Consider the following 24,086-nt stretch of genomic DNA (forward strand, 5'->3'; position numbering starts at 1 on the left):
GCGGCATGTTGTATTTCTGTCGGACTGTGAATGGGTGTGTGTGTGTGAGGGGGGGGGTTCAAGTCATCAGCCAATCAAACGTGCGTTTCAGGGGAAAAATGGACTGGCACATTCAGCAAGAGAAAAGGCGTCAGTGTAAGTCTGAACATAATGAGGGTACTTTAATTCACTTAATAATGGTAGGATCAATTCTATCCTTACAACATATAGGAAGACAATCTAAATGACCTATATAACTGCAGTCATTATATAATGCAAATAAGGTTGCTTAAAAGTTGGTGGGGATAATTTGAGCATCCTGAAAAGTTGGTAGTGTTATGTCCCTACAGTCCCTATGCAAACTTACGCCCTTGTGTTGACTCAATTGAAGGAAAAAATACACAGGCGAACAGAGAAGTTGGTGCAAAACTAGGTTTATTTATTCAGCAAAAAGTTATTAAAAATACAAAATGTGCAAACCAAAGACAAATTATTGAATAATTTCTTACCGGCAACATTAGCAGAACGAACGCCGGAAACACAGGAAGAAGGGGTATGGCATGGACAATGACCAAACAAGGACTGAACTACAACGGGCGAGTTAAATACAGGCAGGGGTAACAAGACAAGGAACAGTAGGGTAACACAAGAGGTAGATGATGAACTGATTGGTCGGAACAGAAAATGAGCAGTGGACAACCGGTGACATGAACTGGTCAAAAACCAAAAACAAAAACAGTAAAAAAAAAAAAAAAAAAACATCCAGTATCCATTCAAAAAGCTAATCATCCCATGCTTTATCATGACATATAAAGTTAGTTACATTAACAATGACGTTGTACAGAATGGACGCCATGATTCTCTACCAACTATACTAAAGATAACCATATAAATCTCTATTACGAAGTGTATTAGCCATGCAATTGGAAGTGTATGTAACTTTGTGTACAGTAGTGTACGTATGTGACTATACTTATTGTTTTAGTACATACAACTCAAACACTGACTGATGCCCAAGTTTTCATCGTCTTGATTCATCACAGAGGATATTCACTCCATAAACTGAAAGACAAATACAATGATTACAATACAGGGGTATAATTTGCACACCAACAACACAACTACAACTGTTCCCATAAAGTTGGGAGCATGTAAAAAACTGTTGTTTCGTCAACAATGACGATAAGGAAAATGTTTTGTCGACAAACTATTTTTTCATGACGAGGACGTCATGATGACGTGATAAAAACATGGCTTGGTAGACTAGAACATAATGAGAAATGCCAGTTTTCGTTGATGAGACGAAAATGCGACATTGTTTCTTTCATACTGTATCTTCACAATGCTTGACATTTTCATATTGTACGTAGAGTACGTCAGATTGCATTGTAGCGGTGTTTTGGGGTCGTGTTTCTCATGTGAGATAAGCTGCTTCTCTCCCTCTCTCTCACTCTCCTCACCGGAGTTTACGTTGTGTCGAGAGCTAGGCTGCGCTCCATCTTGCTTGTTTGGAAACATGGTAAGATTTGTTTTCTTTTCTTGGCAATAGAGAATATGCAGTGCTGATTTAGCTTTTAAAGTACCTATGACAGCAAAAAGCATGTTTATTTCATTTTTCACGTGGTATTTTATGCTCCTGAATGAAATGGACCACTTGGATGTGTGTGGAAGCGATCATTTTATTCATTCAATTTTTTTAATCCAGCGCCATGAAAATGAGTGACTTCCGGCTCCAGTCTCGGGTTGAGGAAGAATGCAAATGTGACATCACCCGGGTCACCGTCTCACAACACAGCCATTGCTTTATAGCATGCAGATGGGCTGTGGATTCAGCTGATTTTGCGGATTGATTCGTTTATTTTTCGCATCACGCCAGCCCAATGCGCTGCAGGCTTTTGTTGCTACACCAGGGAGAGTGGCGTGAGGCTTTTTGAATTTCCAAAAGATTATTTTTCACCACGATGGGCAAAACAAGTTCGACAACCGAGGAACTAGTGGACAGATAAGGAAGTGAGTAAGCTACGTGTTTTATATTATGTCAAGTACCGGGATCATGGCAAACGTTTTGATAAGGAGGTGGCTTGCATTTTGTGGGTGACAAACCACCGAGAAGGCCACATGGCCGACGACCGGTGGCTTGTTGTACACCAAGATCGACGGCCGATAAGGGCGTGCCTGCTGAGAATGCACTTTCCTTGGCTTGGCCATGAGCAGCTCCCACCTGTACATTGAACAAACATGTGGGAACAAATATCTCTACAATACGTATGTACGTCCAGTGTGTTGAGTGGGATTTGGGGTATTCTGAAAATCATTTCAAGATTTCATCGGCTATACTTTCACCTGTACATCAGCTGTTAGTAGAGAGATAATATGTATGAAACATAGAGTAATGAACCTTTGGCTGACATAACGTAAGAAAATGGCTCATTGGTTCACGAGACTTCATACAAGACTTCATTTTGCCCATTGCTACCTCAGGCAGAGTGATGTCTACCATTTTAAGTCTGCTTCTGTTGTAAATCTGCTTCAGTTCTGGTTATTTTGCGCTTGTGTTGTCGCAACTGGCATTTGTGTGTCGTTCTTTCTTCTGCAAAGCATTTAGAAGGCTGAGACTTCCTGGCTAGCAAAACTGCTCATGTTTTAAGTGATTTTCAGAGCTCACAATTGCACAGATGTGTATTTCACCTCAGATTGTAGTCTTTATCAGTTTGTTTTAGAAGCAGCAAGTCTCGGATGTCCTCCGGGGGATTCAAACCATGAAGCTTTGCCCTGTCCCATCTCTGGAGCCTGCTGATACCTGCGGGGAACGATTAATAACAAAAATACTAATAAGGAAAAACTGCCATGTTGGTTATTTTGGTAATCGAGCTTTTGTCACAAAAAATTAGATGCACATTGAATTCAGCATTTGATCAGATTTTGAGGGTACGTTAAAGGGACTATACTACGGTGGCCGAGAGGTGTCAGGCAAAATGCAAAGTCCAAACACTTTGCAAACAGAAAAAAAGCACAAACCCCAGTTGCAAATGTTTTTCAAAAGAAAGAAAAGCACGAATGCAAACTGCCACAACACAATCCCCAATTCCTAAAGCGCAATTGCAAATTGGCAAAAGCATGAACCCCAATTGCCACAACACGACAGCAAATGGCTCGCAGCACTAATGCAAAAGGCTCGCAGCACTAATGCAAAATCACGCAACACAACCGCAAAATCACAGAGCACGGCGGCAAGAGGATTACCCGGAAGTTTAAAAAAAATAAATCTATAAAAAGGACAACACTTTGTATATTGCTATATGTGCTTTGTGACCATCTCTATGGACCTCCGTGACCCCCCCATCAGACGCAAATATATATATAAAAATTCTCTAATATTTTCAAGTGGGAGAACTTGCACAATTAGTGGTTGACTAAATACCTATTTGCCCCACTGTATTTACAATTAGGTAAATCTGAGGTCAGCTAGGTTTTGTAGATACAGTATTATGCTTTTATTGAGATATTAATTCTGAGTGGTGACATCACTCGTAGCTTTTCCTTAGTTTAGCTCCCGCAGCTAATGGAGCGTACCAACTCTCTCAATAACAAAGGGGTGTTCTAACAACTAGCACATACGTAGCACAAACGAATGGCAACACTTCGGGACCATTTTGCAGTAAATGAGGGGCTTAGAGTGACGTCATCACTCGAAATTAATATCGCAAGCCCCCCAATTTACTGCAAAATCGCCCCGAATGTTTTTGTGTTATGATCGTGCTAGTTGTTGGGACACCCCTCTTTTATTGATCGATTCGGTACGCTCCATTAGCCGCGGGAATTAAGCTAAGGAAAAGCTACGAGTGATGTCACCACTTGAAATTAATATCTCAATAAAAGCATAATACTGTATCTACAAAACCTAACTGACCTCAGATTTACCTAATTGTAAATACAGTGGGGCAAATAAGTATTTAGTCAACCACTAATTGTGCAAGTTCTCCCACTTGAAAATATATGAGAGGCCTGTAATTGTCAACATGGGTAAACCTCAACCATGAGAGATAGAATGTGGTAAAAAAAAAACAGAAAATCACATTGTTTGATTTTTAAAGAATTTATTTTCAAATCATGGTGGAAAATAAGTATTTGGTCAATACCAAAAGTTCATCTCAATACTTTGTTATGTACCCTTTGTTGGCAATAACGGAGGCCAAACGTTTTCTGTAACTCTTCACAAGCTTTTCACACACTGTTGCTGATATTTTGGCCCATTCCTCCATGCAGATCTCCTCTACAGCAGTGGTGTTTTGGGGCTGTCATTGGGCAACATAGACTTTCAACTCCCTCCACAGATTTTCTATGGGGTTGAGATCTGGAGACAGGCTAGGCCACTCCAGGACCTTGAAATGCTTCTTACGAAGCCACTCCTTTCTTGCCCTGGCTGTGTGTTTGGGATCATTGTCATGCTGAAAGACCCAGCCACGTCTCATCTTCAATGCCCTTGCTGATGGAAGGAGATTTTCACTCAAAATCTCTCGATACATGGCCCCATTCATTCTTTCCTTTACACAGATCAGTCGTCCTGGTCCCTTTGCAGAAAAACAGCCCTAAAGCATGATGTTTCCACCCCCATGCTTCACAGTGGATATGGTGTTCTTCGGATGCAATTCAGTATTCTTTCTCCTCCAAACAAAAGAACCTGTCTTTCTACCAAAAAGTTCTATTTTGGTTTCATCTGACCATAACACATTCTCCCAGTCCTCTTCTGGATCATCCAATGCTCTCTAGCTAACCGCAGGGTTTTTTGAGTCCCTGGTGGTGCATTGTGTTACTGATAGTAGCTTTTGTTACTGTGGTCCCAGCTCTCTGTAGGTCATTCAGTAGGTCCCCCCGTGTGGTTCTGGGATTTTTGCTCACCGTTCTTGTTATCATTTTGAAGCCACGGGGTGAGATCTTGCATGGCGCGTCAGATAGAGGGAGATTATCAGTGGTCTTGTATGTCTTCCATTTTCTAATAATTGCTCCCACAGTTGATTTCTTTACACCAAGCGTTTTTCTTATAGCAGATTCAGTCTTCCCAGCCTGGTGCAGGTCTACAATTTTGTCTCTGGTGTCCTTCGACAGCTCTTTGGTCTTGGCCATAGTGGAGTTTGGAGTGTGACTAACTGAGACTGTGGACAGGTGTCTTTTATACCGATAATGAGTGAAAACAGGTGCCATTAATACAGGTAACGAGTGGAGCCTCGTGAGACCTCGTTAGAAGTTAGACCTCTTTGACAGCCAGAAATCTTGTTTGTTTGTAGGTGACCAAATACTTATTTTCCACTCTAATTTGGAAATAAATTCTTTAAATATCAAACAATGTGATTTTCAGTTTTTTTTCTTCTTCCACATTCTGTCTCTCATGGTTGAGGTTTACCCATGTTGACAATTACAGGCCTCTCTAATCTTTTCAAGTAGGAGAACTTGCACAATTGGTGGTTGACCAAATACTTATCTGCCCCACTGTATCTCTAAAATGAAAGCAGCACAAACAGAACTTTTACAGCACGAACGATGGATGGTGCTGTGTGGTTTTGCTGCTGTGTTGCGTGATTTTGCTGTTGTGCATCGAGCCATTTGCTGTCTTGTGGTTGCAATTGGGGTACGTGGTTTTTCTAATTTGCAATCGCGCTTCAGGAATTGGGGATCGTGTTGTGGCAGTTTGCATTTGTGCTTTTTTCTTTTGCAAAACGTTTGCAATTTGGGTTCGTGCTTTTTTCTATTTGCAAAGTGTTTGGACTTTGCATTTCGCTTGACATCTCTCGGCCACCGTACAATACAGACTTTTTTTTTTTTTTACTTGCGACTGCCACCTCCGGCCAAAAGTGTAACTGCAGCTCATATATGATGCGCATGCTTGTACATGCACAAACATAAAGCAACGAGCATTTGGCCCATCAAATCAGTACCAGAAAAGTAAAAACAGTTAGCTTTCTTAAGTGAGTTGGAAAAGTGTTTTTACAAAGCAGAGGCTAGGGGGGAGCCTCGGTGATACAACAGGGGGAAATGCACAGATGTGTGTTCGCCCAGAGTGGTTAATTGAACCCTTTCTATTGAAGATAAGAAAAAGGGATTTTTGGTGCAGTCTCAGCAGTGCAACGGTTTGCGGTTCAAAACCGAACCGTACGGTTCGCCCTGTACGGTTCAATACGCCTTTACGAACCGCGCCTTTTTGGTTTTGCAATTACAGTAATTTATTCCGAACGCTTGTGGAATGTATTGGTCAAACTCTGTATGCCTGTGTGTGACGTGAAGCGCAGCTGTAGAGAAATTACCGCCCCGCGAGTAAATGTCCAATCGCTATCAACCACCTGTGTAATAGGAGCCGAGTAACGCCCTCTCTCGCTTACGAGCGAGGTGAAAGTGAAACAAGAAAGAAAACAAAAAAAAGTTATGGCGAGCGGAGGAGTCGACAGACCGATTTTTGAGGAGGCAACGGCTTCTTTCAAATCTGCGGTGTGGCAACATTTCGGTTTCCCCGTGGACTACAATGCAGACGGAGAGAAAATATTGAAAAAAAATAAAACAATTTGCAAGCATTGCTTAGCGCTTGTTCTCTATGCTAACGGCAACACTTCTAACATGACTTGGGCACCTCAGCCGGCATCACCCACAGACATCGCTTTCTCAGAGCAGGACAACCCCGAAGATGACACCAGTGAAAACACACGGGTCTATAGAAGAGGCATTCCAAAAGCCTTACAATATCAGGTCAGAAAAACACAAGAAAATAACCCACGCAGTGGGGATGTGCATTGCAAAAGATATGCAACCATATTCCGTGGTTGAAGATGCGGGCTTAGTTAATTTAATGCAACGCTTGGCCCACGTTATATTTTTCCCTCGCGGACATATTTCGCCAACAACATAATCCCCGACATTTATGAAATGGCACGCAAAGCCATCGAAGATGATTTCGCGAAAGCACATAGTTTCGCCCTGACCGCTGATAGTTGGACGTCCCGTGCTACAGAGTGCTACTACCTAACTGTGACGGTCCACTATAATTCATACCTGTCAAGTTGTACGGTCTTGGTGTTATTTGTACAAGTGAGCACTGATTTTTAAATGTGTACGCCGTACGTTACGTTCAAAATCTGCACGTTTTTCATGCATTGCGTTTTTGTTTTTTTTTTTCATCCGTTTGGATTTGGTCACGCGTTTGGTTTGTAGCAAACGCGATGCTAGGCGGCTCCAATATTTCCTGACTGTGGCCGACATCATACAATCTACGCCTAGATATCTCATGCATATAGAACTACATGCGAAATGACACACGGTAGCGTTAGTAAACAGCCGCCATTTTAGAGCAGTAAACTTCTCAGAAAGGCTCTGTTGTAGTAAACCTTCCGAGCGAACCTAAGCAACTTTTTATCCAAAATACTCCTAAATCGGCAAAATCTTGACTTGAGTCTATCTTTAAAGGATGAAACAGTTTTGAAATTTTCACATGTCGAAAGTAGACAGAAGGGAACCAAGGCAAAAACGGGAGCAATTTTATCAACTTTAACAGTTGATTCACAACAATAAATGACCTCCAAACATAGCAAAGGTTACTATGTTTTTGGGTTTTTTTTTTTTTTTTTTAAAAGAAAAAAAAACATGAAAGGTATCACCAGTTACTTTGCCAAGTAACTTTTTTACTACTGTGTGTGTATTTCAGTAGTCAGTCACTACACTTGCCAAAGAGCTAAGAAGCATTTTAACAGTCGAAAATGTTTACATTTTAAGTGTTTATTTCATTTTTTTAAAAGCAAAATAAAGGCAGTTTAAAAAAAAAAAAAAAAAAGCAAAACGCAAACCGAAACCGAACCGAAACCGTGATCCCAAAACCGAGGTTCAAACCGAACCGTGGGCTAACTGAACCGTTGCACCCCTAGTCTCAGTTAGTATTGTCAGGGCTCTGTGTCTGTGTGTCAAGGCATTGGTGGAGCATGCATGGAGTACAAAAGTATTTAAATTAACTCTAAAAATCCTGTATTGTCCCTTTAGCCCTGAATAAAAATATTGCGTGCGGTATTGCGATTATAGCTCTAAAATATATTATTTTTATGTATTCCGGAAAATAAATAGTTAACCATTTTTTCTCACTGAAAAAAAAATTCATTTCGAACAGAAAAAAATATTTGGTACAGAAAAAAATAAATTAACAAATACAAATAAATGTATAAGTACTATAGGCTTGAAACGCTCTGAATTTACTGTGCATCTACTGAGCGTGTATTATCATCACAAAGTTGGCATTGTCTTTGTAAACGCTACAATATGTGCTCGTCTATGTTCATTCAAAATTTTTGGAAACCTTTAACTTTTTTTTTTTTTTTTTTTTTTAAATAAAACTGAATTTGAATATTGCAGACGAAAATATTTTGAGTAACTGCCAACAAAAACTAGACAAAACTTGTATGAGATTTCGTCGAATAACACTAGACGAAGACAAAAATGACTAAAATATGACTAAGACTAAAAACCATTTTCGTCCAAAAGACTATGACAAAAATTAAAGGGCTGCCAAAACAACACTGGTCACACAAATAAACTTGATGTTGATCTGATCACCTGCTCTCCTCCATTTTGTACAGACCGAATCAGAGACGTACGCAATGGGAATTGGGCAACGCAGCCCGTCCGCAGGTGGTCCGCAACGGAGCCGACGGACACGGACTATATGGAATTTGGAGGTAACTAGTTGCAGGATGAAATCGCCGGTGGAAGAGAGTGTCGCTTTGTCAAACAGCAATGATAGAATATTCAGTTTTATTGGAAGTATTGCACCCACAAGTGTTGTCAAAAACATTCATAATTTTGGCAGAATTCCACCACTCTGCCGGAGTACTTTAAGGCATATATTTCTTATGGTATCACCAAATATATTAGGATTACCTCACCTGTACTGGGGCCAAATCTCCAGTCCAGGTCAAACTGTCTCAGTTTTTGTTCCTCTTCATGACGTGAAGAATTTTCAGTATCTGTTCAATACACAATATATTTTATATCAGAGAGGATTCAGTTGGTTCATGTTTTTTGATCCAAAGAGACAAAAATGAAGCCTGCATTGAATAATAAACACTTGTGCTGTGATTATTCAACACTTGTAGTTTTATCTGTGGATTTGTTCATGAAAAAAAGAAAAGCAGCATTGTGTCCGATCAAAATTTTGGAACGCAAGTGAAGTATTCACAAACACCAGTGACTCAGTGCCATTGTACCAGATTTGTACCTACACTGCTGGCCAAAAGTATTGGCACCCCTTCAATTCAAATGCTCAATTTCTCCCAGAAAATGATTGTAATGACAAACGCTTTGGTAGTAATATCTTCATTTATTTTGCTTGCAATGAAAAAACACAAAAGAGAATGAATTTAAAAAAAAAAATCATTATCAGTTTACATAAAACTCCAAAAATGGGCCGGACAAAAATACTGGCATCCTCAGCCTAATACTTGGTAGCACAACCTTTAGACAAAAGAACTGCGAACAACCGTTTCCGGTATCCATCAGTGAATTTCTTACAATGGTGTGCTGGAATTTTAGACCATTCTTCTTTGGCCAGCTGCTCCAGGTCTTTGAGATTTGAAGGGTGCCTTTTCCAAACTGCCATTTTCAGATCTCTCCACAGACATTCTATGGGATTCAGGTCTGGACTCATTGCTGGCTACTGTGGAAGTCTCGAGTGCTTTCTCTCAAAACATTTTCTAGTGCTTTTTGATGTGTGTTTTGGGTCATTGTCCTGCTGGAAGACCCATGACCTCTGAGGGAGAGCCAGCTTTCTCACACTGGGCCCTACATTATGCTGCAACATTTGTTGGTTGTCTTCAGACTTCATAATGACATGCACACGGTCAAGCAGTCCAGTGCCAGAGGCAGCAAAGCAACCCCAAAACATCAGGGAACCTCTGCCATGTTTGACTGTGGGGACCGTGTTCTTTTCTTTGAAGGTGTCCTTTTTTCCCCTGTAAAGTCTATGTTGATGCTTTTTCCCAAAAAGCTCTAGTTTTGTCTCATCTGACCAGAGAACATTCTTCCAAAACGTTTTTGGCTTTCTCAGATAAGTTTTGGCAAACTTCAGCTTGGCTTTTTTATGTCTCTGGGTCAGAAGTGGGGTTTCCTGGGTATCCTACCATAGAGTCCCTTTTCATTCAGACGCCGACGGATAGTACGGGTTGACACTGTTGTACTCTCGGACTGCAGGACAGCTTGAACTTGTTTGGATGTTAGTCGAGGTTCCTTATCCACCATCCGCACAATCTTTCGTTGAGATCTCTCGTCAATTTTTCTTTTCTGCCCACAGCTAGGTATGTTAGCCACAGTGCCATGTAGAGGCGTGCAAAATTTCCGATTCTTAACATTATTCGCGATTCGGCTGTGGAAGATTCGAGAACCATGCACAAACATCCAAATTCCGATGATTGAATTATACCCGGTAAAGCGGAACTAAAACACAGTGCGGTCTTCGCAACGCAATGAGGAACGGACCCAGAGAAAATATCATGTCTCATGCCACTAGATAAAAAAAACAATAATACAAGACTGCGGCCGACAGCTGCTACAAAAAACGCCCCGTTGCTAATCGCTACAACCATATGGCCACATACGGCTAGGGTAGATATCGTATATATGTAGAACTAGATGCAAAATAACAGACAACCTGGCGTTAGAACATGTATTAGAAAACTAAATACGAAATGACAGACTTGCCGGCGTTAGCAAACAGCCGCCATCTTAAAGCAATAGCCTTCTCTAGAAGGCTCTGTTGTAGCGAACTTCATTAACTTTTTATCTAAAATACTCCTAAATAGGCAAAATCTTGACTTGAATCTATCTTTAAATGATGAAACAGTTTTAAAACTTTCACATGTCGAAAGTAGACAGAAGGGAAATTATAGAATAATGGGAGCAATGTTAACAACTTTAACAGTTGATTCACAACATTAAATTAATTGAACCTAGTTTAAAGCTGCTGATAGAGAATGGCTACTTAAGTAATTTATTTACTGTTATTAACTGTTAACTTGATACTAACATATGTACAAATTCTTAAAAGCTGGGGGGTCGTAATCGAATCGATTCCCACCTCTAGTGCCATGGGCTTTACACTTATTGATGACACTGCGCACGGTAGACACAGAAACATTCAGGTCTTTGGAGATGGACTTGTAGCCTTGAGATTGCCCATGCTTCCTCACAATTTTGCTTCTCAAGTCCTCGAGCAGTTCTTTGGTCTTCTTTCTTTTCTCCATCCTCAATGTAATACGCACAATGACACAAGGCAGAGGTTGAGTCACCTTCAATCCATTTTAACTGGCTGCACGTGTGATTTAGTTATTGCCATCACCTGTTATGTGCCACAGGTAAGTAAAAGGTGCTCATAATCACACAAATTAGAGAAGCATCACATGATTTTTCAAAGGGTGCCAATACTTTTGTCCGGCCTATTTTTGGAGTTTTGTGTAAGATGATAACGATTTAATGTTTTTTCCATTCTCGTTTGTGTTTTATTTCATTGCAAACAAAATAAATGAAGATACTACTACCAAAGCATTTGTAATTGCAATCATTTTCCGGGAGAAATTGAGCATTATATGACAGAATTGCCGGGGTGCCAATACTTTTGGCCAGCAGTGTCAGCTTAGGTCATGTGCTATAATCACTTATGTTAACAGAGCACACATGTTCGCTAGTGTACTAGCCAAAGCCCACATTTTAGTGCCGTAAGGTAAGCCCTTCCGATACTAGTATCGGTGCAACACTATTTTGTACCTATGAAACATTAGGATGGGACGAGTGCGGTGGGGCTGTCCTATTAGTGTGCGATATGACGAAATGAGTTCTTCTTCAGGTGCATAAATGCGATCTACTTCGCGTGAGTACATGTGATCTTTGCGTGTCCAAGGCACTAACATCTATAATGGCTGACGATATTTTTGACAAAAGAGCAGAGGTTTCCTCTCATTTTTGCCCCACGAAGCGTGATTTTCTTTTTACGTTTTTTTGGTATCACTTTCGCTTTCAGATATCGCTAGGTAAGGTTCCACATTTTGTATGTTTTCTTTTTTTTTTTGGCATGATGTTCTGTTATCTACTTCATTACAGGGGTTCACGGTTATTTTAAGTATAATGAATCATTCAAATGTATTTGGCTATTATTTGAATCTGGTGGTGATTTATTAGTGCTTGGAACGAACTAGGCAATTTACATGTAAAACGTGGTTTATTACCGTATTGGCCCGAATATAAGACGGCTCTGATTATAAGACAACCCCCTCTTTTTCAAGACTCAAGTTTGAAAGAAGACCAAATCAATTTATATACAGAAAATAATTACAGTACATCTGAAACAAATGATTATAACAATATATTTGAGAGAAAAAGCATGTTATTTTGCGTCATTCAAATCTTAATATCTAAACATTTAAATATGTACACTAAAGTGCAATCACATTCGTAATTGAATGGCTTCTGGTTTTTGAAATGTGAATAAACCAATATAATGTGATATAACAACAAAACTGCATTAACCATCAAAGTGAAGTCTAACTGTAACTGTAGTCTTGAAAAAATCTGAATAAGGAAAAACATTGCAATAAAATAATGCAAACTGGTTAACCCTTTAACACCGAACGTGTCGGCAGCGACGCCTTTACGCTAGAGCTGAAACGAATACTCGAGCAACTCCAGTAATGGACTACTTTTAATGCGGGACAACGTGCTGACGTCACGTGCGTAGAGGAAGAAGCAATAAAAAAATAAATAAAAAAATTACTGCAGCCGGCAGCCGCTACAAACTACGCCGACGTTGCTAAAAACTACGCCCGCATGATGCTAGTGCGGTAGCAGGTAGTGTCCGGGGGTCTCATAGATATCGCATGCATTTAGGACTAGATGCGAAATGACAGACTTGGCTGCGTCTGGGCAGCGTTAGTAAACAGTCGCCATCTTTAAGCAGTAGACTTCTCATCGCTAATAAATATAACGTTACTGTCACTCGCTCACGTAGACGTAACGTTAGCCCTTCGGAGGGCTAGGTTTCTATTGATTATGACCACTATTGATGCGTGGCTAACCTGTCTTACATACAGGCTTTATTTAATCTATAAAAAAACACAGCGCTGTAGAGTGATGAGGGTGTAAAATTAAAACATAATGAAGCTAACTGTCAGCTTTAGCTCAGTAGTCATTGCTGAATAAAACACCAAGTAGCACTGGTCCCAAATGTGCTCCAATACAGCAGGTGTCATACATTTATTTTGAACACAGCAAAAACTCAAAATCCTATCAGTACTTACAGTTTAGACTAACTTACTAAAACTTAACTAGAACTTAAAAATAGCTTGACACAAATGGAAATTCAATTGAACCACGTGGGAAAAACCCATAGCTTTCAAGTGACGTGTGTTATCAAGCGTGAATTTTTTTTTTCTAGTCACATCTGAGATGCAATTGTTGGCTGTTTTCAACAATGTACATGGAAAATAAAGACACTGATTCACTGAAAATGGTTCAATATTGAATTAAATGTCTTTTTTGCTTCCTGTAGTATATTTATAATTGCTCTTTACCTAAAAAAACAAAACAAAACAAAAAAAACGTTTTATCCGATTAATCGATAGAATTAAACTAAATATTATATAGTAAATATTCGATAGCTGCAGCTAAGCCTGTCGCAATATGCAATAATTCCATTTATCGCACGGTAAATAAAAATGAAGGCAATAATTTTTCGGCTGCGATTTATCGCCTCGCGTGCACCTGCGTGCGCACGTGCTGTTAAAAGTTCGGCTTTCTTGTTACCAACTACGCAAAATGCATTTTAGTTCTATTTTTAATTTAGTGCAGTTTAAGTTTAGTGCAGGTGGAGAAAAAAAAGAAAAGGTGACGCTTACCATTGAAATGAAGATGTGAATGATAGCAAAATATAAGCATGGTGTGTGCTAGGCTTGAACGATACTGGAAAAAACTATTGCTGCGATTTTTGGGGGGTCTGCGGTATTATATTTCGATATTAAAAAAAATGACTCTCAATGACAAGTGTAGAGTGATCCCTCGTTTTTCGCGGTTAATGGGGACCAGAACCCGCCGCGATAAGTGAAAAACCGCGAAGTTGCGCACCCCGCCCCCCAAATTTGTATTTTTTTGTGTGTGTGCTCAATGTATTTATTCAGATTTAGCATTGGAAAGAGATACATATAAGGCATGTTTTTTTTTCTCACCTTTTCCCCAAAGTATGATTTAAAAAAATGTGTGTGTGTGTGTGTGTGTGTGTGTGTGTGTGTTTTCTGTTGTTTTCTGTTGGCTCGCCCACCTAAGTCAGGTGATGTGTGTGTGTGTGTGTGTGTGTATATATATATATATATATATATATATATATATATATATATATATATACATACACATATATCAGGGGTCCGCAACCTATGACACGCGTGTCAGCACTGGCACGCGAAGGGTTAACCAGTGACACGCGAGCGCATGGCAAAATAACATATATATATATATATATATATTTTTTTTTTTAACCTGAAATTAAGACATTTTTAGTTGCACACCCTGTTATTTAGGGCTTTACAGGAGCGTCCCTCCCGACCCCTCTGCCTATACCGTTATTTGCGAACAATTATGGATTTTGAGCACACTTCCAGCTCTTCAATTTCTCGATTCCTGTGCTCGTCGTTTTTTTTTTTCCCTCTGCGCGCTCAATTCTGCGCGCTCAATTCAGCACCCGCTACTAACGAGTCACGAAGCCAACCAGTCAGAGAGCTGGTGGAAGTACACAGTGTTACCAATCTGCACTTTTTGGTACTGTTAGTCCAAGCCCCAGCGTGGAGGCCGGCGGGCCAGTAAGCGAGTAGACAGCCGGCGAATCGCCGGCGTCCGCGCCGGGAGCCCCGTCGCTTTAACTTTGAATTGAGATCCCGATGTCACACCCTCGCCCCGGCGCGTAGGCCGGTCGCTTAAGATACGAGGCTGTACACCCCTGTCCCGGCGCATCGCAACACTCCGGTTGGACCCCGATTGCCAGCCGTCAGGTCAGGGCAGCGGGTGAAGCGATGCTTGGACTGTAGTATGGAGTGGACCGGCGATTAACGTGGCTCGTTGCCGTCGATGCGTCCGGTGCTTACTTCGGAGAGGTGGCAATGTGTATAAAAACACTGTGACGCGTTGGATGGCGTTTTACTGGAGACTTTTAACAAAAACCAGCGGGGGACACAGCCTCTTCTCTCCTTTTCACGGCGCTCTCCGCTCTCTCTCAACACCTTCCTTCGCTCCCTCTCTTTTTCTCGCCCAGACGCCCAATTCTTCTTCTACGCTTAACTAGCAAGCCGATCATATTGTAGGGGACAGCGGCCCCTTGGGGATACCGGTAACAACTGGTTGCCTGGTTACTTCTGGTAGCTCTTTTTGTGCATTATGCCTCGAGAGAGTTGTGTGTCGCACAACAAGTGTCAAACGCCACTATGAGACAAAACATGAAAATTCATAGAAAGCAGGGCCAAGGAACACATTAAAGTAGGTATCTTTTATATTTTATATAAAATCTAAAATTGTGCATATAATTCACTGTTTAAGTTGCTAGTGAACAAGACAAAATGTAAGAGTCGGCTGTTCTGACTTTGAAGGCTCTCTGTACTGTGAGAGACCTGCACTGAGAATCACACCTGTTCCCCTTTGCGTGCTGGGGTGTGTGTGTGTGATATGTTTGCATAAAATGGTGCAGCTGTACAGCTGTTATTACTGTTGCACTTATTTTCAAGTTTTGATATTTTCGACAATATGCATTAGTTTTTAGTTAATTGATGAAGACGAATGGTAGTTATACAAATTAGATGTATGTCCATGTTTTTTTTGTTTGGAGTAAAATTCCAGCTCTGCTGAATATAAAAATTCGGTTGCGCGTCATAAATCTTGGGGTGGCACACTGATTGACAAGAAAATTTGAAAGTGGCACTCCACACCAAAAAGGTTGCTGACCCCTGACATATATATTTGTTTTGCTCTTTGTAATTGCTATTTGCAATAGTAACAGCAGTATTTATTTAGGATGTAGTTTGGGTTTTTGGGCTGTGGAACGAATTATTGGAATTATAATGTATTCTTATGGGAAAATCCTGCTCGACATACGACCATTTCGACTTACAAACAAGCTCCTGGAACGAATTAACTCCGTGTGTAGAGGTACCACTGTTTTACACATGGAACGCCATAGCAGAAGCTATGAGGGGAAACGTTTTCATTTGCCTAGATGCTTAAATTATTAAGTGGAATTTTATTTTTCTTAAAAAACACATTTTATTTCTTCTGTGTTTCTGTGCAGTATTTATATTCTTGTCTTTTACTTAAAAGAGGCATGATCTATCGTTTTTAGTTGTGATTTCCTAAAAAGTATTTTTGAATTTAAGAGTACACATTTATTGCGTTTAGATGGGTGTACATGATCTATTAATATATACTGTATTCTCAGAGTGTTATTGCAAAAAAATAAAAAATTAAATGGGGGGGGTGCAATAATATCGCATATCGCAATAATTTATTAAATAAATTATCGCACACTAAAATTTGTTATCGCGACAGGCCTAGCTGCAGCCTTAGTTTACGCATGTCGTCTTTGAAACTTTGTCACGCTGTAATTACGTCACCCACGTGCCGCTGGTTGGTCTCATTTGAAAGTGCGGAAGTTGATATCCACACCAGTTTTTATTTGAAGTCAATCGACCAAGAAAAACGGGAGATAATGTCATTTGAGTTTTATAGTTTTATTGCACTCATAAATATGCATTAAAACGCTGCATGGACCATGTATCTATCTCCATATTTCCATCATTTCTTGTTCTTTTTCAAAACCGAAAGCAGCACAAAAGACTACATATCCCAAGAGCCGTTGTGATGTCAAGAAGGACGAACCGAAAGTGGACATTTTTAATAAATTTCCAAGTGAAGCGCCAACTAAGGAAAAGGAGGCATGCAAAGCAAGCAACGGCCAGTTGGATTGCGCGAGCGACTTTGAAACATGCAGAATGAATCTAAAACTAAATTTAGCGCAAGCTAATGCATTATTTCATTAACTCAAGGAAGAAGATGAGCCGTATTTGTCTTTGTTTTCCTGGTATGAGTCGGCGTCTCGGAGAGTAGAAGTGACAGCAGCGCGCAAACGGCGAAAGAGTAGGCTGTGTGACTTTGTGTGTGACGCAGCTCCGTGACCTGTTCATGCAGAAGCTTAATTGAGTGCGCAAAAAAAAAAAAAAAAATCTTTATTGGGTCGTATGCCAGAAAAATTTGAATTGAACTGAACTACTTGTCATTATTTTTGAAAATACTTTTTTTCAATGTTATATATATATTTTTTTTCTTCACTATAATCTTTACAATTTTTATAAAGATGAGTGTTCGAGAAGCTTGACTGCATGTACGTATAAACTTTAGATAAGGTGATGGGTATAATACCTGACTTCACAAAGAGATATCCTCCAAACCCTTTTTGTGTTAGATGATATATATATATTTTTTCTCACTATTTTGCACTGTATATAACCTGTTTTGACCATAGTATGTGTAAAGGCCAAAAACGTCTATGACCATACTTGCTGTTTGTGTTGAATTGTCAAACATAAAACTATTCAATCTTATTTTTTTCTATGGAATGTTTATCCTGACAAGTTGAATAAATATTATCAAGCTTCGCAACGGTTGGTCGAGCATGTTTGGTTGTCAATGGGACATCAACATTACAAATTTAAAAAAAATATTTTGGGATTTTTTTGTTTTTTTTGTTGGGTCCAAAATGTGGTAATTGGTCAGTGAAGAAAACAACAGTTTGGACATGAAGTTCAAGGCGTCCTTAAAAAAGGGACCCAACTTGGCCATTGTGAACAATTTTTTTCATTGAAATATAAAGGCAACATCAAATGCATGCAAATTCGGCCAAAATAGGCTTAGGTGTTAAAGGGTTAAACTAAAAAGAGTAGCTGAGATCTGTCATGACAGAACATCGCTTCAATGATATCTGGCGCCATCTAGCGTCGTGAATGGGGAGAGTAGCTGAGATCTGTCATGACAGAACATCGCTTCAATGATATCTGGCGCCATCTAGCATCATGAATGGGTATAATGTCCAGACCGCGAAAATAAGACGACCCCCCTCTTTTTCTGTTATTTCAATGCAAAAAATACCGTCTTATATTCGGGCCAATACGGTATATGAAAAAAAATCATGATACGAAAGCCACTCAACAAATTAATTTCTCGAGGCAGCACTGCATCTCGCTTTCTTCGACACCTTGAGTGGAAAAGGTGATAAAGGTCGTAATAAATAAAATTACAATTAGTCACATTCTGCAAGTGTTGATGTCTTGAGCAGCAGAATAAAGTCAGCAAACCACACAGACGTCTGACATTGTCATTTTGGAGCCCAGCTCACTGTCCAGCTAGGACTAAGCTCCAACATCTTAGCGAGGGCAGTACAATGCAATTTAATACATGTTTTTGGATACTTATTTTGAGATTTAGGAGTGTTTCAGGGGGACTTAAAGGGTTAATTATGATTTACACAAAAATTTGGGTTAGGTCGCCAGCGTACGAACGGAAATCGTTTGTAACCCAGGGACTACCTGTATTACTATAAGTCTGAGAACAGTTTGTGCGTTACCTTCTATGTTTCTGTAGTAAAAAAGCAAAACCACAGTGCGCCTGTTTTAAAGGATCCCACGGTAATTGAGCAAAGTAGATAAATTTTAGCCCTCACATTCATTGCAATTTTTTTTCATCATTGATCACATTATTCCTAATAATAATTTGCAACGTTCATGCCGTTTCATATGCCAATTCAACAAAATCTTGTATATGGATTAAAATTTCCATTGGACTGCCATGAATACAGTGCATTTTTCTCAACTAGGTCATGTATATTTTGGACTAAAAAGTGCTTTGGACAAGGATAAACAACACCAATAATTAAAAAAACGTTTTCTGTATGCATGTAATATAAAAAAAAAAAAAAAAAAAAGAATGAAAAAGTACACAAACCCTGTGGTGGAGAAGCAGGCCTCTCATTCCGCTTTGCTACATTTCTTGCTTTCTTCACAACCTTGAATGAAGAAGTTATAAGTCCGTTCTTCTTAGACATGTCGATAGATGTTCTGAAACACAAATATTGTAGTGACAAATTAATTCAACTCATGTAATATGGAGATTTTACTAAGGATGTCCCGATCACATATTTTTGTACCTAAGTCCGAATCACCTGATTTTGAGAGTTTATTTTAAATTTATTTGATCAAAAGTTCCAAACATGTTACAGTACTGTACCATTTACAGCAGTGATCCCCAACCATCGGGCCAGGGACCGGAACCGGTTCGTGGTGCATTCGCAACTCCCATGCCGCTGGCTGCGTGAGCCCAGAGTTATCATGGGACACGTAGTCCATATACTACATCGAGGAATTAAAAACCGCCATGACTGAATGGAAGTTAACCAGGCAAAATCAATCCATACCAGTGACTATAGATAATGCTGCAAATATTGTTAAATCAGTACGTCACACAGATGGACTTGGACCACAAGTAGGATGTTTTGCTCATGTGGTATACATAGCTGCTAAGAGAGCTGTAGCAATCAACTTTGTGCCCCGCCTCACTTTACAAACAGTTAAGATTGTTTTCAGCACTTTTAAACTAAATTTCTTCAGATCAGTAAGAAGTAAGCACACAAATATTATGCACTAAAATGCATGTTTATATGATGACATTGGTATTTTTGCTTGTTAGCAAAATTAAAAATAAAAGGAAATAACACTTGTATTTTTTGTTACAGAGCATTACAGTAAACAACAACAGTGTTGAGCGCATATAGCAAAAGAGATTGACTATCTCCCCCAAGGGGGCAGTGGTGGCCAAATAAGGCTTCATAAAGCAATGCAGCTTTGCAACCAGTTCGTTCAAAGCTTCATGGTGATTCATTTGGTCTTATTACAGACATTTATAATGCAGTGAAGACAGCTGCAACTTATAGTCCAGTGCGACCCTTTACACCCAATTCCGACCCTCTTCAAAATGGCCCGATCAGCCTGATTTCCGATCACGTGATCGGATCGGGGACATCCGTAGTTTTTACCATCAAAACACAGGACAAAACCGAGCGCAGATATACTACACACAAATCTGCTAACATTCGACATTCTTCTAATATACACATTAATCAATTCAAAGTAAACGACCTTCCTATTGCATAGTGAGACAATTACACAAAAAAAATGGAAAAAAAAAAGTTTTGTTGCAAGAGTCGTGTTTAGTGCTGCAATGATTAATCGATTAGAAAAAAGATTCAAATTAAATTTTGCAGCTTTGAGTATTCGTTTAATTAAAGTGGTGTTGTAATAGTTTGTTTTGAAAGTGTTTGCATTTAGTTTTATTGATTTGGGTGGATACACTGCCCTCTAGTGGCAACAGTGAACATGACATAACTCATTTCACATGACTGGATCCAGCTGCTCCCTGTTAAACCAACATAACCTAGGTTTTTGTTTGAGCTAATGTTTTTTTTAATGCATTTGTAATTTAGTTTATAGGTATATCTAGCTGTTGTTTGTGGGAATATGTGTTTGAACCATTTGTTAAGAGCATTGTAAAAAAAAAAAAGTTAGCATTTTATAGCATTTAAGCTAGCTGGGCTTTGCTAAATAAGTTAGCCAATTGTTCTTTTGTTGTACTTAGATCTTCATTTATTATTTTTTAAAAATACTGTTTGAGGTTCAGCTCAGGTATTTTATTTTTTCATGTTCTTTATCCGATTACTTGAACTACTGAGTTCATCGATTAATCGACTACTAAAATAATCGATAGCTGCAGCCCTAGTCTTGTTGCTTCATTTACGCATGAAAACGAATTTAGTAAACAGAGCTGAACAACCAGTCAGCATGCCAGCACGTGAAAGATTCGTCAGACATCACATCAACACAGCTTATTAAATCACCATGGCATTGACTTAATAACATAAGGACGCAATTTATCACATCTAAATCTGATTTTAATGTATAGTTTGTGATATTTTAGCATTATGCAATGTGTATTTTGATGATGAAATGTGGGTGCGATTGACGCCTTTTCAATGCTATCCAAACCAAGGGATGATCTTATTTATTTATAAGTTCTCTTCCTTATATTTTCATGGAACTTCACCACATTAATGATTCGGATGTGTAAACGGCCAAATACCTTATTTTGATGACCCTTTCCTGCAAATGGAGATAAACCACCCTTATAGATGAAAAATAAGTTCAATGCGATGTCGTCGTAGTGTGAACAAAAATTAAAAATTCAACTACTACAGTAGGGATGGGAGTCGCAGATCCTTCACGTCAAAGGCTGGGTGGAGAAATCTTATTTTCCTAAAGAACAAATAAGAAATGCACGTTTTTGCAAGGGTGTTACGCAGGATAACAGAAAATGGCTACGGCGGCTCGCGCGGTGTCCGTGTACCATTACCTCGTAATGACTTTGCTAACTAACAGACGTAGACAAGACGACAAACTGTGTCGTGCCAAATTTGATATAGCCGTGCGGGGTTCTCTTCTAAGCAGTTCTCCTTCGTTCACTAATGAAATTAATACTACTGGTACGTGAGATAATTCGGACAACAGGAAGACATTTGACGCTAAGTCACAACAGAGTGAGGTCGTGTGTAACATCCTGTATGTGTTTTCAAAATAAAGCTAACTTAAGATTGTAGCTCCCTCTTTCGTCGCTTTTGCCTAGGAACTTCTGTTTACGATCTCAACGAAATGACCCAGATATGCTCAAAGAATTGAATGATTATCCAGAGCGCAATATTCAATATGCTTCTTATATTGTGAATCGACTTTTACGGCTGCGACAGAGAAAATGTTAAAATGAAGAGAAGTAAGAATTTCATTACTTCAAATCGTTGCTCCCTGGTAAGTACCTTTCGGCACAAAATGATGCCAACTTTATTTTAAAATGAATTTTCATATCTTGTTGACACACGGTAACTTCATTATTACCGACCTCGTTGAGGATGAATATCTTTCACAGTATCGTAAAAAAGTAACACAAAGATCCACGCCACCTTAAGGAAAGGTTGCTCTTACTGTATTAGGAAGGGGAAAAGAAAAGTTGTTATTACCCACAATCCTTTAAGGCAACCATTAGCGACACACTACTAAAGGTTTGGTTCTTAAAGTGATCCTCGATTTTAAAGACATGTAGGCTCTAATAAATCACAATTGTTCTCTTGTATTAAAATATGTCGTTAGAAACACATAAAATGTTAAATCAATGTAAATATTTTATAATATTTAGTGCATATTTTGACCGATAGTTGGCGCCATGTTCTGCGGGCGCGGAGTGATGACGTAGATGATATTTTTCCAATCGTGTAGCGTGTGTACAACAACTGTGTATTACTGGCTTAACTCGCGAAGTAAAATGCCACGATGTGCTGCTTATGGATGCAATTTCGAGTCAAATGGAAACAAGGAGAGTGATGCGAGTCTCCACAAATTTCCTGTTGACAAGAAGAGGAGAAAGGTTTGGGAAAATGCCTGTAGACAAGCAAATCTTCCCAAACAACCAAGGCTTTGTTGTTGCCATTTTTCTCCTACCGAGTTTGAGGATTTTAGTAGATGACAACTAATGAAAGATCTCACCGGAGCGGCTAGATATAAGCGCAGACTAAAAGCAAATGCTGTTGCAACTATTTTCCCGCACAAGAAGCCTCAGCCTGCCCGGATATCGAGTGAAATGCGCGCAATGAAGCGAGACGGACGAGACACTCTGGCCGCCCTCTTAAGCACCCAAGCCGCTCCTGTCGCTACAGCGGGAGGCGAACCTTCGGGCGTACCGCTAGTCACAGAGGAAGCTAATAATTCACCTCTACTGTCAGTTCATCAGGCAGTGTGTGTTCAGTATTCAGCTATAGGGAATGGGACGTACTACGTCATTGTTTGGACCCGCCTCCATGCTGGCAATATAATTCACTTCCGGGCCGGCAGAGTCAATGCGGATTGTAACGTGTGATAGTGTTAAGCTAACTCTTTCGGTGTTTTAGAAAGAAAATATGGGTGCTTTATTGTTGCGTTACCGGGTGCAACAGCGTCTCCTACGACAAAAAAAGGGGTGAGGAAAAATGGACTCACTTTTCACCGTTTTCCTGCATGGAGGACCAAATATCAGATCACGAAGGTACGACGGATGGCTGGATTGCAGCGGTTCGTCGGAAAAGCATTTCTTATGATCATATTTCTGCTGGAATGAGAGTGTGTTCCTGTCATCTCTACTCTTGTAAGTTGAACGATTTATCCACTTTTGGTTTCAATACGTTTTTGTTTTTTTACGCCGTTGTGTAAATCTGCCTCGGTAGCAATGCTCGCCTACTACGACTCCCCTACCTGTTGTGTTCCTAGGTAAACCTGCTGACAACACATCCCGATTGGTCACCATCTCTCTTCTTGGATCATTTGACAAAGAAAATTTGTTCAATGGAGTGGTTCCATTTGTCCTGTGTCGGACTCAAACAAGCCCCTGCAGCAGACGCCATCTGGGTCTGCCCTTCTCGTCGATGAACTGCGGGCTTTTAACTTGTGAAACTGCAATAACTTTAATGCACATATTTATTCTGCCTGGCTCTTTAACTATGGCCAGTGACTTTTTTTTTATTTTATTTTTTTAACCACTTTGACAAAGACACCTTTCATTGTAATGTTGAATTTATATATTCTATTATTATTTTTAAATTATAATATTCTTATTTGCACTTATGTAGACTTTAGACTGTCAATTCAAATAGTGTTGGAAAAGTTGCAATACCTAAAATAGAAATGCAAGAACTGTAAAGTACATATTTATACACCTTTATTTACCTAAGGCCACTGGATGTTTTTTAACTGCTTTGAAAAATACAGGTTTTGTTGTGATCTTGTATTTATATAGTATATAGCTTTTTATAATGTATTATGTATTATAATATTTGCTGCCCCCTGCCAGAGTGTGGGCCATTTTGTACTAAAATGATTTTAAACTGTCAGTTCAAATACTGTGTTGGAGACTAGTACTTGCAATACTTAAAATGGAAATGC

The 24,086-nt window shown here is 39.5% G+C and overlaps 1 protein-coding gene across 3 annotated transcripts; it reads right to left on the reverse strand.

Annotated features, from left to right (window-relative positions):
* Nucleotides 1–386: 386 nt before the first annotated feature.
* On the reverse strand, nt 387–22,090 carry pold4 (DNA polymerase delta 4, accessory subunit). Of its 3 annotated transcripts, XM_057844497.1 has the most exons (6): nt 21,478–21,679; nt 21,208–21,380; nt 19,021–19,133; nt 8,892–8,972; nt 2,668–2,779; nt 388–1,041 (listed from the first exon to the last, which is right to left on the reverse strand). In XM_057844497.1, exons 3-6 carry the CDS (start codon nt 19,118–19,120, stop codon nt 1,017–1,019), a joined length of 318 nt encoding a protein of 105 aa, XP_057700480.1. In that variant the 5' UTR covers nt 19,121–19,133; nt 21,208–21,380; nt 21,478–21,679; the 3' UTR covers nt 388–1,016. The 3 variants fall into 3 exon arrangements, with proteins under 3 accessions (XP_057700482.1, XP_057700481.1, XP_057700480.1); XM_057844499.1 differs by lacking the exons at nt 21,208–21,380; nt 21,478–21,679 and adding an exon at nt 22,018–22,090 and having other exon boundaries at nt 387–1,041; XM_057844498.1 differs by lacking the exons at nt 21,208–21,380; nt 21,478–21,679 and adding an exon at nt 21,908–21,929 and having other exon boundaries at nt 387–1,041.
* Nucleotides 22,091–24,086: the final 1,996 nt, after the last annotated feature.

The sequence above is a fragment of the Corythoichthys intestinalis genome, chromosome 8 (assembly GCF_030265065.1).
Source record: "Corythoichthys intestinalis isolate RoL2023-P3 chromosome 8, ASM3026506v1, whole genome shotgun sequence".
Lineage (NCBI taxonomy): Eukaryota > Metazoa > Chordata > Actinopteri > Syngnathiformes > Syngnathidae > Corythoichthys > Corythoichthys intestinalis.